The following is a 14,399-nucleotide window of genomic DNA, read 5'->3' as shown; positions in this document are numbered from 1 at the left end:
TTTAAAGAATAACACCTTATGTGATAGGGAATAAATGATATAATAGATATAAAGTGCTTAACATGATGACCATCACTTAGTAACTACTCAATAAATGGGAGTCGCCCAGAATGACTTCTCTAGCCTAACAACAACAAAACATATAAATCTTACTTTTCTTTTTATATCCTAAGGATATAATTTCAGGTATTAATTTTATAAGTGCATTATTTACTACCCTAATGTTTAAAAACTTAATTACTTTATAACATGGATGAAACAAAAATTTTGTTTTCTTAAATTTATTTTTAAATGTTTTAAGTTTTAAAATTTGTTGATTTCCTTTCTATAGGTAACTGAAGAAGACTTAAGAAATCTCATGTTTGGTGATTATATGAATCCTGACCTTGAAGGAGATGATAGAGTTTATATTGAAATTCCAAATATTCATCATTTTAGTGATGTTGTGGAACAGTGCTTAGATGAGTATAATCAAACACACAAAACAAGAATGAATCTTGTCATTTTTAGGTACCTATATATGGTGTTGATGCTTGAAATTGCTATCTGTAAAATGTTATTATGAAATGCTTGAAATGTACCAAAAGGTGTAAAGAAAAATACAGTGAATGACTTTGTACCCATTATCCAGCATAAAACATAAAATATTAGTAATTTATTTGAAATTCCCTGTTATAGTCACCCTGTCTCACTGCATCCTGTGTCATACGAGTAGTAGTGAAAAGAAACTTGTGTTTCTTTTTTCTTTTTCTTTTTTTTGAGACTGAGTCTTGCTTTGTTGCCCAGGTTGGAGTGCAATGGCACTATCTCAGCTCACTGCAACCTCCGCCTCCCGGGTTCAAGCCATTCTCCTGCCTCAGCCTCCCAGGTAGCTGGGAGTACAGGCATGCACCGGCATGCCGGTATTTTTAGTAGAGATGGGGTTTCACCATACTGGCCAGGCTGGTCTCGAACTCCTGACCTCAAGTGATCCGCCTGCCTTGGCCTCCCAAAGTGCTGGGATTATAGATGTGAGCCACCACGCCCGGCCGAAACTTTTGTTTCTTAGAACTTTTACTATACATGTGTGTATTCATAAATATATATGTAGTCTTATTTTGCATATTTTAAAACTGCATATAAATGGTATAATACTGGATATAATCTTCTGCTAGTTGGTTTATTCTGTATTGTGAGAGTCACAGAAAAATGAATATTTACCACTATATTGCATTCTATTATATAATTGTACCACAATGCAGTCATTCTTCTGAGACAAATTTTAGGTGACTTCTAGTTTTTGCTATTATAAAAAAGGCTTTGAAAATTCACATCCGTGTCTCCTTGGGTACATGTGTGAGAATTTCTCTAGGCTATTTTCCTATAAGTGGGATTATCATGTCATAGTATATAAGCATCTTCAACTTTACTAAATTTTGCCAAAACATCTTTTAAAGTGATTATTATTTTTGAGAGCTTCCATTGTTCTTCACCTTTGCTGATGCTTAGGACTGGCAGATACTGTAAGTTTTTCTAGTCTAAGGAGAGTGAAATGGTATCTCATTATCATTTTAATTTTAATTAACCTAATTACCAGTGAAGCTAAGTGCCTTTTCTGAATTTGTTATTTTATAGGTAATGATCTTTTCTCACATAGAAATCTTAAGAGACTGAAGAAGCATATTTAATAAAAGTGATAATATACTGCCAGTATTAGCAGTTAATATTTCATTTTATTTGTATAACTTGTATATCAGATTTCCTGAATTTGAACTTTTAATTAGTTTTCCCCTACATCAAATGATCCAGTTGTAACTGCTTTTGAAAAATCACACTTTTTGATAGTAAACTCTTTAAAATTGGAATAGTAACATATGGGACAGCAGAGTCACATTCTTCTAGGAAAGTAAAACAATAGTTACATGTAACTATACATTTACATTTATATTGTAATGCATTAATAAAATTTTTCTTTTGTGGTAGGTATGTTTTGGAACATTTATCAAGAATATGTCGAGTTCTAAAGCAATCTGGTGGAAATGCTTTGCTTGTTGGTCTTGGAGGAAGTGGTCGTCAATCTTTAACTCGTCTGGCTACATCCATGGCAAAAATGCATATTTTCCAACCAGAAATTTCTAAGAGCTATGGTATGAATGAATGGAGAGAGGATATGAAGGTAAAATTATGAAGAAGCCTAGTATCTAAAATGAAAACAGTACATTCTTTTACTCGTAAAGAGAGAACCAGCCTGTGTAGCTGTGTACTGAACTCCAGTGATGATGATGATGCTAATACTGTCCATAGAGCATCTACTGTGTGTGTTGAGTTCTGTCCTGAGTGCTTTACCTAGCTTTTACCGCTTTTACCTACATGATCTCATTCTATAAGCACAGCAATGCAATGCAGCAGGTGGGTTGTCTCTGTGTTTTACCGAAGCTGAGTGACATGTGACACACAACAGAGCAAGGCTTTCTAACTCAAGTCTTATCCACTACACTATTACCATGGCTGCTGCTTTAAAAAAAAAATTGATGTCTAATATTTGTGCATATTTATGAGGTACATGTGATATTTTGATACATGCATAAAATGAATAACTATGGAGTCAGCATATTTAGGATATCTATCACGTAGAACATCGATCTTTTTGTGTTGGGAACATTGCAAATCTTCTATCTTGAAATATGCAATACATTGTTAAATATAGTTGTGCTATTGTACTATTGAACACTGGAACTTCTTCTAACTGCATGTTCGTACCCATTGACCTGCTTCTCTTTATCCTCCCCTGTCTGCCTCTCCTTTCTGGCCTCTGATAAGTGTCTTTCTACTCTCTACCTCCATGAGGTCAACTTTTTTGGCTCCTACATATAAGTGAGAACCTGTGATGTTTATCTTTCTGTACCTGGCTTGTGCCACTGATTATATATTTATTCCAGTTCAGAGAGGACTTATTTCAGATAAATAAATGGTTTCTAGCAGATTTAACCATGAACCTGATGATGATGTTGATGGCATTAATGTTGTCTTAGTAGTAACCTTAATAGTTTCTTTAGAGCTTTATTGCTGTCCCGGTAACCAACAGGATAGTGGAGTGCATACTTGGGGCTTCATCCTTATATGCCTAGGGGTCTGTAGCCCCAATAGAGAGATGATACAAAGTGGAAAAAAAAAGAAGGGAGAAATTGCTGGACTTCTTTCACTTTCACTGACCTTTCACAAACAATTTCTACAACCTAAAAGTTAGCATAGAGAAATGGATTTTTCTTTGCTACTTCTAGGCGGAAATGGTAGAATCTGAGCTCATACCAAAGAAATCTATCTACATAGACGTGAAAGGATAATTACATTGTTTCTTTTTCTGCTTACACTTGAGAGGAAAACTTTTGATGCATTGTCTACCAAATTAACTACAAATTTAGAAATCAGCATACTTCATAGTAGCAAGAACATGGACTTTGAAATTAGACACAGTATTAGTTCCTGCTTTGCATGATTTGTTAGCTATGTTATTTTTAGCATATTACTAAATTGATCGGTGCTTTAGTTTCTAGGGACTTATCCATATCTGCTAGGTTATCCAATTTGTTGGCATACGATTGTTCATATCATTCTCCTATAATTCTTTGTATTTCTGTGGCATTGGTTGTGCTACCAGAGTGTGCTACTATTTTCATTTCTGATTTTTGTTATTTGAGTCTTCTCTCTCTCTCTCTTTTTTTGTATTGATCTTCTATTCTCTATTTCATTCATCTCCCCTCTAATCTTTATTATTTCCTTCCTAGCTTCCTTGCTAGCTTTGGGTTTGGTTTATTCTTCTTTTTTCTAGTTCCTTGAGGTGTCTAGTTAGGTTGTTGATTTTATGTCTTTCTTCTTCTTCTTTTTTTTTTTTTTTTTTTTTTTTTTTTTTTTTTTTTTTTTGAGGTGGAGTATCGCTCTGTCACCCAGGCTGGAGTGCAGTGGTGCAATCTCGGCTCACTGCAACCTTCGCCTCCCAGGTTCAAGTGATTCTCCTGTCTCAGCCTCCCAAGTACCTGGGATTACAGGTGCACACTGCCATGCCCGGATAATTTTTTCTTTTTTTTTTTTTTGTATTTTAGTAGAGATGGGTTTCACCGTGTTGCCCAGGCTGGTCTCGAATTCCTGAGCTCAGGCAATCCACTTGCCTCAACCTCCCCAACTGCTAGGGATTACAGCTGTCAGCCACCGCGTCTGGCCTCTTCTTTTTCAATATATGTATTTACAGCTACAAACTTCCCTCTCAGCACTACTTTTGCTGCATCCCTCAAGTTTTGGTTTGTTTGTTTTTGTTTTAATTTTCTCAAGATATTTTCTAATTTCCCTTGTGATTTCTTCTTTGACTTACTGGTTGTTTAACAATTAAATTAACAGTTTAATTTTCATATATTGTGAATTTTTAAATTTTTCCTTCTGGTATTGATTTCTAGTTTTGTTCCATTGTGATCAGGAAAGATACTTTCTATGATTTCAATCTTTTAAAATTTGTTAAGACTTGTTTTGTGGCCTAGTGTGGTCTATCCTAGAGAATGTTTCATGTGCACTTGAGAATAATATATGTTTTGCTGTTGCTGGATGGAGTGTTTGGTAAATATCTGTTAGATCAGTTGGTCTACAATGTTCAAGTCCTCTATTTCCTTATTGATCTTCTGTCAGGTGTTCTATCCATTATTGAAAGTGGGGTATTCAGGTCTCTTACTATTATGGTAGTCCCCCCTTACATGTGGCTTTTCTTATTGCAGTTTTAGTTACCCACAGTCAACTGTGGTCCAAAAATAGATAAGCACAGTACAATAAGATATTTTGAGAGTGAAAGGGACCACATTCACATAACTTTTATTACAGTATGTTGTAATAATTGTTCTCTTTATTATTTGTTGTTAATGTCTGGCTGTTAATTTATTAATTAAACTAATCATAGGTATGTATGGAAAAAAATAGCATATGTAGGATTCAGTACTATCTGTTGTTTCAGGCATCCACTGGGGGTCTTGGAATGTATCCCCCGTGGATAAGGGGGGACTACTGTATTGTGTTGCTGTACAATTCTTCTTTCAATTCTGCCAAAGTTTGCTTCATATATTTAGGAGATCTGTGGTTTGGTGCATAAATATTTATACAGTTGACCCTTAAACAATACCAACCCCCAACACAGATGAAAATTCACATATAATTTTTTTTTTTTGAGATAGAGTCTCGCTCTGCCCCAGGCTGGAGTGCAGTGGCACAATATCAGCTCACTGCAACCTCCACCTCCCGAGATCAAGCGATTCTCATGCCTCAGCCTCCTGACTAGCTGGGATTACAGGTGCACACCACCATGCTTAGCTAATTTTTGTATTTTTTGTAGAGATGGGGTTTCGCCATTTGGCCAGTCTGGTCTTGAACCCCCGAGCTCAAGCAATCCTCCTGCCTTGGCCTCCCAGAGTGCTGGGAATACAGGCTTGAGCCACTGTGCTTAGCCCACATATAACTTTTGACTCCCCCAAAACATAACTACTAATAGCCTAGTGTTGACCAGAAGCCTTACTGGTAACATAAACATTTGATTAACATGTATTTTGTATGTTATATGTATTAAACTGTATTCTGATAATAAAGTAAGCCAGATAAAAGAAAATGTTACTTTAAAAATCCTAAGGAAGAAACATATATTGACTATTCATTAAGTGGAAGTGGATCATCACAAAGGTCTTCATCCTCACGATCTTCATGTTGGGTAGGCTGAGGAAGAAGAGGAGTGAGTTGGTCTTGCTGTCTCAGGGGTGGCAGAAGCAGAGGAAAATCTACATATAAGTGGACTCACATAGTTCAAACCTGTGTTGTTCAGTGGTCAACTGTAATTGTTATATCTTCCTGGTAAATTGACCCTTTTATCATTATGTAATATCCTTTCTTGTGGTTGTTTTTGACTTAAAGTCTATTTTTGTCTGATATTAGTATAGCTATCCCTGCTCTCTTTTAGTTACCATTTGGTTGGTATATCTTTTTCCATTCTTTAGCTTACATATTTCCTTGGATCTAAAATGAATCTCTTGTAGGCAGCATATTAATGGATCTTTTTTTTAATCCATTTGGCCACTCTATGTCTTTTGATTGAGGAATTTAATCCATTAAATTTAATGTAATTACTGATAGGGAAGGATTTATTATTGCCATTTTGATATTTGTTTTCTGTGTGTCTTTTAGCTTCTTTTTCTCCTCATTTCTTCTTTTATTGCCGCCTTTTATGTTATGATGATTTTTATTTGTAGGGGCATTCTTTATTCCCTTCTCATTTCGTTTTGTTTATATTCTACGTTTTCTTTGTAGTTAACCATTACTATTACATAAAACAACCTAAAGTTATAGCAAATTATTTTAAACTGCTAACAACCTAACTTCAGTTGCATACAGAAATGTTACTCCTTTATAGCTCCACCCCTCCCCCATTTTTTGTTCTCGATGTCACAAATTGTATCTTTATATATTAGGTACTAATTAACGTACATTTATAAGGCATGTTTTTGTTTTTTAGAATTAAAAGTAGATTTATGCACCAAAATTACAATAATACAGGATTCTCTATTTGTCCACATGTTTACTTTGACTGGAGAACTTTATACTTTTGTATGGCTTCATGTTGCATTCTAGGTTCTTTTGTTTCAACTTGAAGGATTCCCTTTAGCATATCTTGTCAGGCAGATACAGTACTAAGGACTCCCTCGGTGTTTGTTCATCTGGAAAGGTTTTAATTTCATCTTCATTTTTGTAAGGCAGCTGTACCAGATACATTGTCCTTGGTTGACAGGTTTTTATCTTTCTGCAATTAGAATATGTCACCTTACTTCCTTCTGGTCTGTAAAATTTCTGCTGAGAAATTCACTGCTAATCTTAAGGTAGTTCCCTTGTAGATGACAAGTTGCTTTTCTCTGGCTGCTTTCAGGATTTTCTCTTTGTATCTGACTTTTGACAGTTTGATTATATTGTTTCTTAATGTGGATTTCTTTGACTTCATCCTAGTTGGAATTCATTGATCTTCCATAAAATGGAATTTTTATATCCACTTCTTTCCTGAGATTTGAGAAATTTTCAGTCATTATTTCTTGAAAAAGCTCTCTGTCCTGTCTTCCTCTCTCTCTCATTCTGGGATTTCCATAATGCATATATTCGTCCACTTGATGGTGTACCATAAATCCCTTAGGCTTGCTCCACCTTCGTTTATTGTTTTTGTTTTGTTTTTGCTCCATTAACCCGGTGATTTCCAATGACTTGTTTTCAAGTTGGTTGACTCTTGATGCTGCCCAATCAAGTCTAATGTTGAACCCCTCTAGATAATTTTTTAGTTCAGTTTTATGTTTCGGGTCCAGAATTTCTATTTATGTTTTATAGTTTCTATATCTTTGTTAATTCTCATTTTGTTCATGCATTGTTTTCTTGATTTAGCTCTGGGTTCCTTTCAGCTCATTGAGCATCTTTAAGGTAGTTATTGTAAATTTTTTGCTAGTCAGTTCATAGATCTGCATTTCCTTATGGTTGGTTTCTGGAGCTTTATTTTGTTTCTTTGATTGGGCCACGTTTCCTTAATTCTTTGCATCCCTTGTGATCTTTTTGAGAGCTGACCATTTGAAATACAGCCACCCCTCCCAATCATTATGACTGGCCTCATGCAGGGAAGATCTTCACCACTCAACCTAGCTAGAGGTTCTGGGACCTTTCAGACATGTTCTGGGGACGTGTCTTTGAGGTTGTATGTGTGCTTTTATTGTTGCATGTGTGAGTACTTTTGACTGTCTTAATTTCCTGTTTCTTCTCAGGAGCTTTCAGTTGCTGATTCAGTTGTATTCCTCTGCCCTTGATCTCTTGCTCTCCCTGGTGCCTGCCTGTAGAACTGCAGCTTCTGCTGCTCTAACCCACCAGGAAACTCACCTATGTTTCAGTGGCCTCCAACCTGGTGTCCAAAATTGGCCATTGTTCCTGTTAGCACCTGAAGGCAGGTGAAACAGCCCCCACACAAGCCAGTATTCTGGGCTCAAGTTCAACTATATTTCTTCTGTCCTGAGGAAGGAGCCATGATTTGGATGGTATTCTCTAGATCTCCCCACGCTATGCCCAGCTGGGGGAGGAGCTAGAGTGAGAAAAATATGAGGTACTGTCTTACCCTTTGGGGAACAGTCCCTTCTCTTGTTCATGCTCTTTTCTGGGTGCTGCAGCTACTTAACTAGTTTCTAAAGTTCTCACAAAGGTAATTGTGTTCTGTATATTGCTAATACATGTCTTCAGGGGAGAACAAGGGTCTAGAGCTTCCTAGCCCATTATCTTGCTGATGGTCACTTTCTAGATTTTTCATTTGTAAAATTTGGGTAATACCACCTATTTCAAAGATTATTGTGGTTAAATTATATAATGTATGTAAGGATTTTCATAATATTCCTGACATATAATTAATATCTATTTTTTTGAGATGGAGTCTCACTATGTCACCCAGGCTGGAGTGCAGTGGCACGATCTCCACTCACTGCAACCTCCACCTGCCGAGTTCAAGTGATTCTACTGCTTCAACCTCCCTAGTAGCTGGAATTATAGGTGCCCGTCACCATCCCTGGCTAATTCTTTTTTTCCTGTATTTTTACTAGAGACGGGATTTCACCATGCTGGCCAGGTTGGTCTCGGATCACCTGAGGTCAGAGGTCTGAGACCAGCCTGGCCAACATGATGAAACTCTGTCTCTACTAAAAATACAAAAATTAGCCAAGTGTGGTAGAACAGACCTGTAATCACAGCTACTCAGGAGCCTGAGGCAGGATAATCACTTGTAGTGGAATGCACCTGTAATCTCAGATACTTGGGAGGCTGAGGCAGGAGAATCGCTAGAACCTGGGAGGCAGAAGTTGCAGTGAGCCAAGATCATGCCACTGTACTCCAGCCCAGTCAACAGAGCAAGACTCTGTCTCAAAAAACAAAACAAAAAAAATCACGATGATGCTCATGACAATAAGTTAAATATGTTTGTTTATATTGTATTGTAAATTTTATTTTAAATTAAAATTTTTATGGTTCTCTTTTTTTTTTTTTTTTGAGATGCAGTCTTGCCTTCGATGCCTAGGCTAAAGGGCAATGGCGCAATCCTGGCTCACTGCAACCTCTGCCTCCCAGGTTTAAGCGATTCTCCTCCTCAGCCTCCCAAGTAGCTGGGATTACAGGCATGTGCCACCATGCCCAGGTTATTTTGTATTTTTCGTAGAGATAGGGTTTCCTCCATGTTGGTCAGGCTGGTCTCGAACTCCCAACCTCAGGTGATCCACCTGCCTCGGTCTCCCAAACTGCTGGGATTACAGGCCTGAGCCACTGCGCCCAGCCTAAATTAAAATTTTTAAATTTTTTATTTAAAATAAGACAGAGTGAGGTGTCTCACTCTGTCACCCCAGCTGGAATACAGTGGCATGATCATAGTTCACTGCAGCCTCAACCTTCCAGGCTCAAGCAATCCTCCCACCTCACCTCCCTAGTAGCTGTCTGTGAGACTACAGACATGTACCACCATGCCCAGCTAATTTTTTTTTTTATTATTTTTTTTAGAGACGGGCTCTCTTTACGTTGTCCAGGCTGCTCTCAAACTCCTGGGCTCAAGTAATCCTCCTGCCTCACCCTCTCAAAGTGCTCAGATTATAGGGGTGAGCCACTGCACCCAGCCTAAGATTTATTTTGATATAATATTAATAATTATAAACCTGACATGATTTGATACAATACTACTTTAAAAACTAGACTCTCTAGTTTTGATGACAGAAAATTATTTCTAAGAACAAAACAGCCTTCATATTGGAAGATGGCTTTAATGGGAAAAGGACATAGTTGTTTTTGTGTACAATATAAAAATCCACCATTTATTTTATGGAGTGAATATATTAGTTAATATTTAATGATTTAAAATACATAGTTTTACAATATAGAAGGTTATTTTTTAAAATAACTTAGAGAAGTTGTAATGCTATTTTCACTGTGAACTACAGCCAGTTTGTATGCTGACAAATGTTTAACAACCAGCTTTCCAGGACCGGGGGTGAGAGGGAGTCTCTGATGGTAGATTTTCCAATTTCCATGATGTAAAAACTCCCACCATGGCTGATTTGAAGCTCCCAACATGCTGTCACTGAGAAAAGAACTGAAAAGAGATATGCATGGAACACCATGACATTGTATTTTACTGTATTGATACAATAACTTGAAAAACTTTCCAGAGCATAGATAATAGTAACATAATAAAATAGGAGATGATGACATTTACGCATTTACCTCCCTTTTAAATATAATTATATTTTTATATAATTGCAAGTTTACATAATTCAATTTTTAAATCCTAGCTATGTTTTACAAACTACTGACAAGTTCCTGAAATTATAACAATCAGTTCTAACAAGTCTATACAAGTCAGCTTCAGCACACTACTGAGCCCATATCTTATATTAGGAATTTGGGTTGCAGTTGACCCCTGCATAAAAACCCCAGCCTGTCTACACTGAAGCGTCTAGAGGTAGATAGGCTTTTGACATAGCTGAATTTGGGGTCTTAAATTATTTCCTTAGTAATTACTCTTTCTGTCTCCTGACACAACTCCTCCATTTGGCTTCCTTCTCCAGCAGGCTCATACCATGAGGCAAACAGTTAGCTCCAAGTAATTTAGGTTACTGGCCTTTATATATTCCATCTCAGAACAGCCAGGATTCTTTCTGTTTCAAGTCTATCTCAGTCCCTGAAGTAAGACTATGATTGGGCCCTGCTTAAATCATATGCCTTCCTCTGAATCAGTGATTATGTCTAGGGTTTTGGGGAAACTCTGACCAGTTTGGATCTCCCACCCAGGGGACGGAGGCAGTGGAGGTCCCAATTGACAGCCCCAGTAGAAGTGGGGAGAGGTACTGCCCTAAAAATCAAAGTGTTGTTATCAAAGGAAAGGCAAAGTGAGGGAAATCAAAACCAACAGATGTCTACCACATTCTGCTTACAAGTCCATTTTTATTTTAAGGGTCTGTTAAGGAATGTGGGCATGAGGGGCCAGAAGACCGTCTTTCTTATCACGGACACTCAGATTAAAGAGGAAGCTTTTCTAGAGGATATCGACAGTGTGCTCAATACAGGAGAAGTGCCTAACATTTTTGCAGCAGATGAGAAACAGGAAGTGATGGAGGTAAATGCTTTTGGGGAAGTGCTGCTCCTAGCACAAAAACTTTATTTCTTGAAACCGTTTCTCTGCTCTTCAGGTTAAATATAGTTTGTACATATGACTTTGGGGGTAATTAAAAATTTAAAGTATATTAGTTTAATACATCATTGTTTGATGAATTTTAAATTGCTTCTACCATAGTTATGAGGCATAATTTTTATAACTCCTATCTTCATAATAATGGCAGTTTGTTTCACCTGTTTAATGTTATTTAGCATGTTTTATGAGTGATTCGAGATTTTTAAATCATCTCTTAAGGTTACATTGATGTAAGAAAACATGATTTTAAATGCTACTTTATTAGTCTTTGTGGTTTACACTGGTTAGTAAATTTTTTTAAAGTTTTAATAAAACTATCTTATGGGTTTGATACATCTGAAAGTCTTGTTTGTGATTTAATTGACAAAAAATACAATGGTGACGTGTCTGCTACTATTACCTACTTTAACCCTCATTTCTTTTTCTTTTTCTTTCTTCTTTTTTTTTTTTTTTTTTTTGAGACAGAGTCTTGCTCTGTCACCCAGGCTGGAGTGCAGTGATGTGGTCTCGGCTCGCTGCAACCTCCGCCTCCCGGGTTCACGCCATTCTCCTGCCTCAGCCTCCCAAGTAGCTGGAACCACAGGCGCCTGCCACCAGGCCCAGCTAATTTTTGTATTTTTAGTAGAGACGAGGTTTCACCGTGTTAGCCAGGATGGTCTCAATCTTCTGATCTCGTGATCCACCTGCCTCGGCCCCCCAAAGTGCTGGGATTACAGGCATGAGCCACCTCGCCCGGCCACTTTAGCCCTCATTTCTAAGATGAAAGTAATGTCACACTTTCTCATTACCATAATCACTTTTTCCCACAAAAGATATCACTCACACCTGGATATTTAATTCCCAACCTCCAGCCATAACATCTGGAGTGAAATGGACTCACACTTTCAAGTACTCTGCTTTTCTCTTCCATGAAATGGCAGCACAGATAAGAGTTCTTCCTACATGGGGTTGTTGTGAGGTTTGAGAATCAAACAAAATAAAGCACTTATGTAGTGTCAGGCACTTACACAGCTCTCAGTAAATGGTGCATTACCAGTTCATGGTATGGAGCGTGAAGGGATAAAAGAGGATAAAACAACAACAACAACAAAAACCCATGTTCTTTGCTTTTATCTGGGATATGTCAGAGATGTGACCAAGGCTGTAAATTAGTGGTACTCTCCTGATTTATAGGAGAAATGCGTCCTCCATATGCCCATCCAAGGAATAGTCACCTTTGGGGAATGGAATTTCCTAAGCTTTGCTAGGCTTTCCTGCTGCTTTAGCTATTATCTATCTTTTCTTCCCATCACTTTGCTACTAAACTTTTCCATTGCTTCACTATTTCTGTTTTATATTTGCTATTTTATATACATCTTTATTTTTTAAACAGGATCATATTCTATATACTGTCGCAAAACTTTGTTTTTTAGTTATTTTATCCTGCTTATCTTCCCGTAGCACAAGATACACCGTGTGTGTGTTTTTTTGTTGTTTGTTTTTGTTTTTCTAGAGATGAAGTCTCACTGCTCTGTTGCCCAGGCTGGAGTGCAGTGGTGCAGTCATAGCTCACTGCAGCTTCGAACTCCTGGGCTCTTACCTCAGCCTCCCAAGAAGCTAGGATTCCAGGCATGAGACACCAATTTATTATTTTTAACTGTTATATAAAATGCTAATATGTGGATGTTTTACATTTATAACTAGTTCCTTACTGATTGATACTTCAGCTGTTTACATTTTTTTCTCTTAAAAACAATGTAAAATTATATTTCTATACACCTTGGTGAATTTTGTGATTATCTTTAAGGTAAATTCTTGTCAGATAACTTGTTTTTAAATTATAGAATTTTGGAGTTGGAAGAGGTTTTCTAAGTACAAACTATGTCAAAGCCATTCTATTGATATACAACCAAAATTTTACAGATATTTACAGGGTGCAATAAAACTTGTTCATATTCTAATATCCACCAATCTCATTACCAGCTTATCTATTTTTATTTACAAGGTTTTTATTTTCTGATATTCCCTAGGGTGTTCGCCCAGTAGCTCAGGCTGGCAATAAACATGATGAACTCAGTCCCTTAGCTCTGTTTGCTTTCTTTGTGAATCGCTGCAAAGATAATCTTCATGTCGTGGTGGCCTTTAGCCCCATTGGAGATGCCTTTCGAAATCGCTTGAGACAGTTCCCATCCCTCATCAATTGCTGTACCATTGACTGGTTTCAGGTTTGTAATTTTTCTTGGTTGGAGAGGGAGGCAACTAACTCTTTTGGAATTTTACTGAAATATTTGAAAAACTTTATTAATATACATTCAGCAAGTGTTTCTTGATCACTTACTGTAATGACAGGCATAATGTTCAGCACCAGAGACTGATAAGTCTACATGATCCTCACAAGGAGCTTACACTGTAGACTGGAAGACAGAAAAAGCAGTCAGTAATCATGATTATATAAGAGAGCCACAATGTTGATGTGCAAAGGGTATACATATGAAGGCAGTGAATTTCTGAGTCATGAAGATGAGTTAGTTACATAGAGAGGGAGTGTATTCGGAATCAATAGGAAATTTGTATGTAAAGAAATTTATTATGAGGAATTGGCTCATATGATTATGAAGCCTAAAAAGTCCCAAGATCTGCAGTTGGCAGGTGAAAGCCCAGGAAAACCAGTGATGTAGTTCCAGTCTGAAGGCTGGCAGGCTCAGGATCCAGAAAGAGCCAATTCAGTCCAAGTCTGAAGGGAGGAAAAAAAATAATGTCTTAGCTTGAAGGCAATCATACTGGAGGAATTTGGGGGAGGGTCAGCATTTTTGTTCCATTGGATTGAACAAAATTGGACAAGGACAATTGGATGCAGCCCACTGACATTAGGGAGGGCACTCTGCTTTACTCAGTGTATAATAATTTAAATGTTGAATTCATGTAAAAACACCCTCACAGAAACACCCAGAATCATGTTTGACCAAATATCTGGGAACCTCATAGCCCAGTCAAGTTGACTGACACATAAAATGAACCATTATTAGAGAATAGTACTTGGAAAAGGAGAAGGGTGGGAAGAGGATGGCTCATCTGCCCCACTGAAAATTGTTTGGTATAGCTGGCTGGCATTTTAAGGGCAGCAGCAGTTGAGTTGGAGCTTTGGGTGGGTACCAGGCTACAAAGACATTGGCAAGGTATT

At 37.4% G+C, this 14,399-nt stretch overlaps 1 protein-coding gene across 1 annotated transcript in view; it reads left to right on the top strand.

The window, feature by feature from the left end:
• Positions 1–14,399, top strand: part of DNAH12 (dynein axonemal heavy chain 12) — a 257,576-nt gene that overhangs the window by 139,302 nt on the left and 103,875 nt on the right. The window contains exons 42-45 of the mRNA XM_055383181.2: positions 332–510; positions 1,963–2,155; positions 11,003–11,164; positions 13,249–13,443. Of these exons, the coding sequence (XP_055239156.2) occupies positions 332–510; positions 1,963–2,155; positions 11,003–11,164; positions 13,249–13,443 (729 nt within the window). The remainder of the gene's footprint in view (positions 1–331; positions 511–1,962; positions 2,156–11,002; positions 11,165–13,248; positions 13,444–14,399) is intronic.

The sequence above is a fragment of the Gorilla gorilla genome, chromosome 2 (assembly GCF_029281585.2).
Source record: "Gorilla gorilla gorilla isolate KB3781 chromosome 2, NHGRI_mGorGor1-v2.1_pri, whole genome shotgun sequence".
Taxonomy (NCBI): Eukaryota; Metazoa; Chordata; class Mammalia; order Primates; family Hominidae; genus Gorilla; species Gorilla gorilla.
This window is presented reverse-complemented; position numbering and strand designations above follow the sequence as displayed.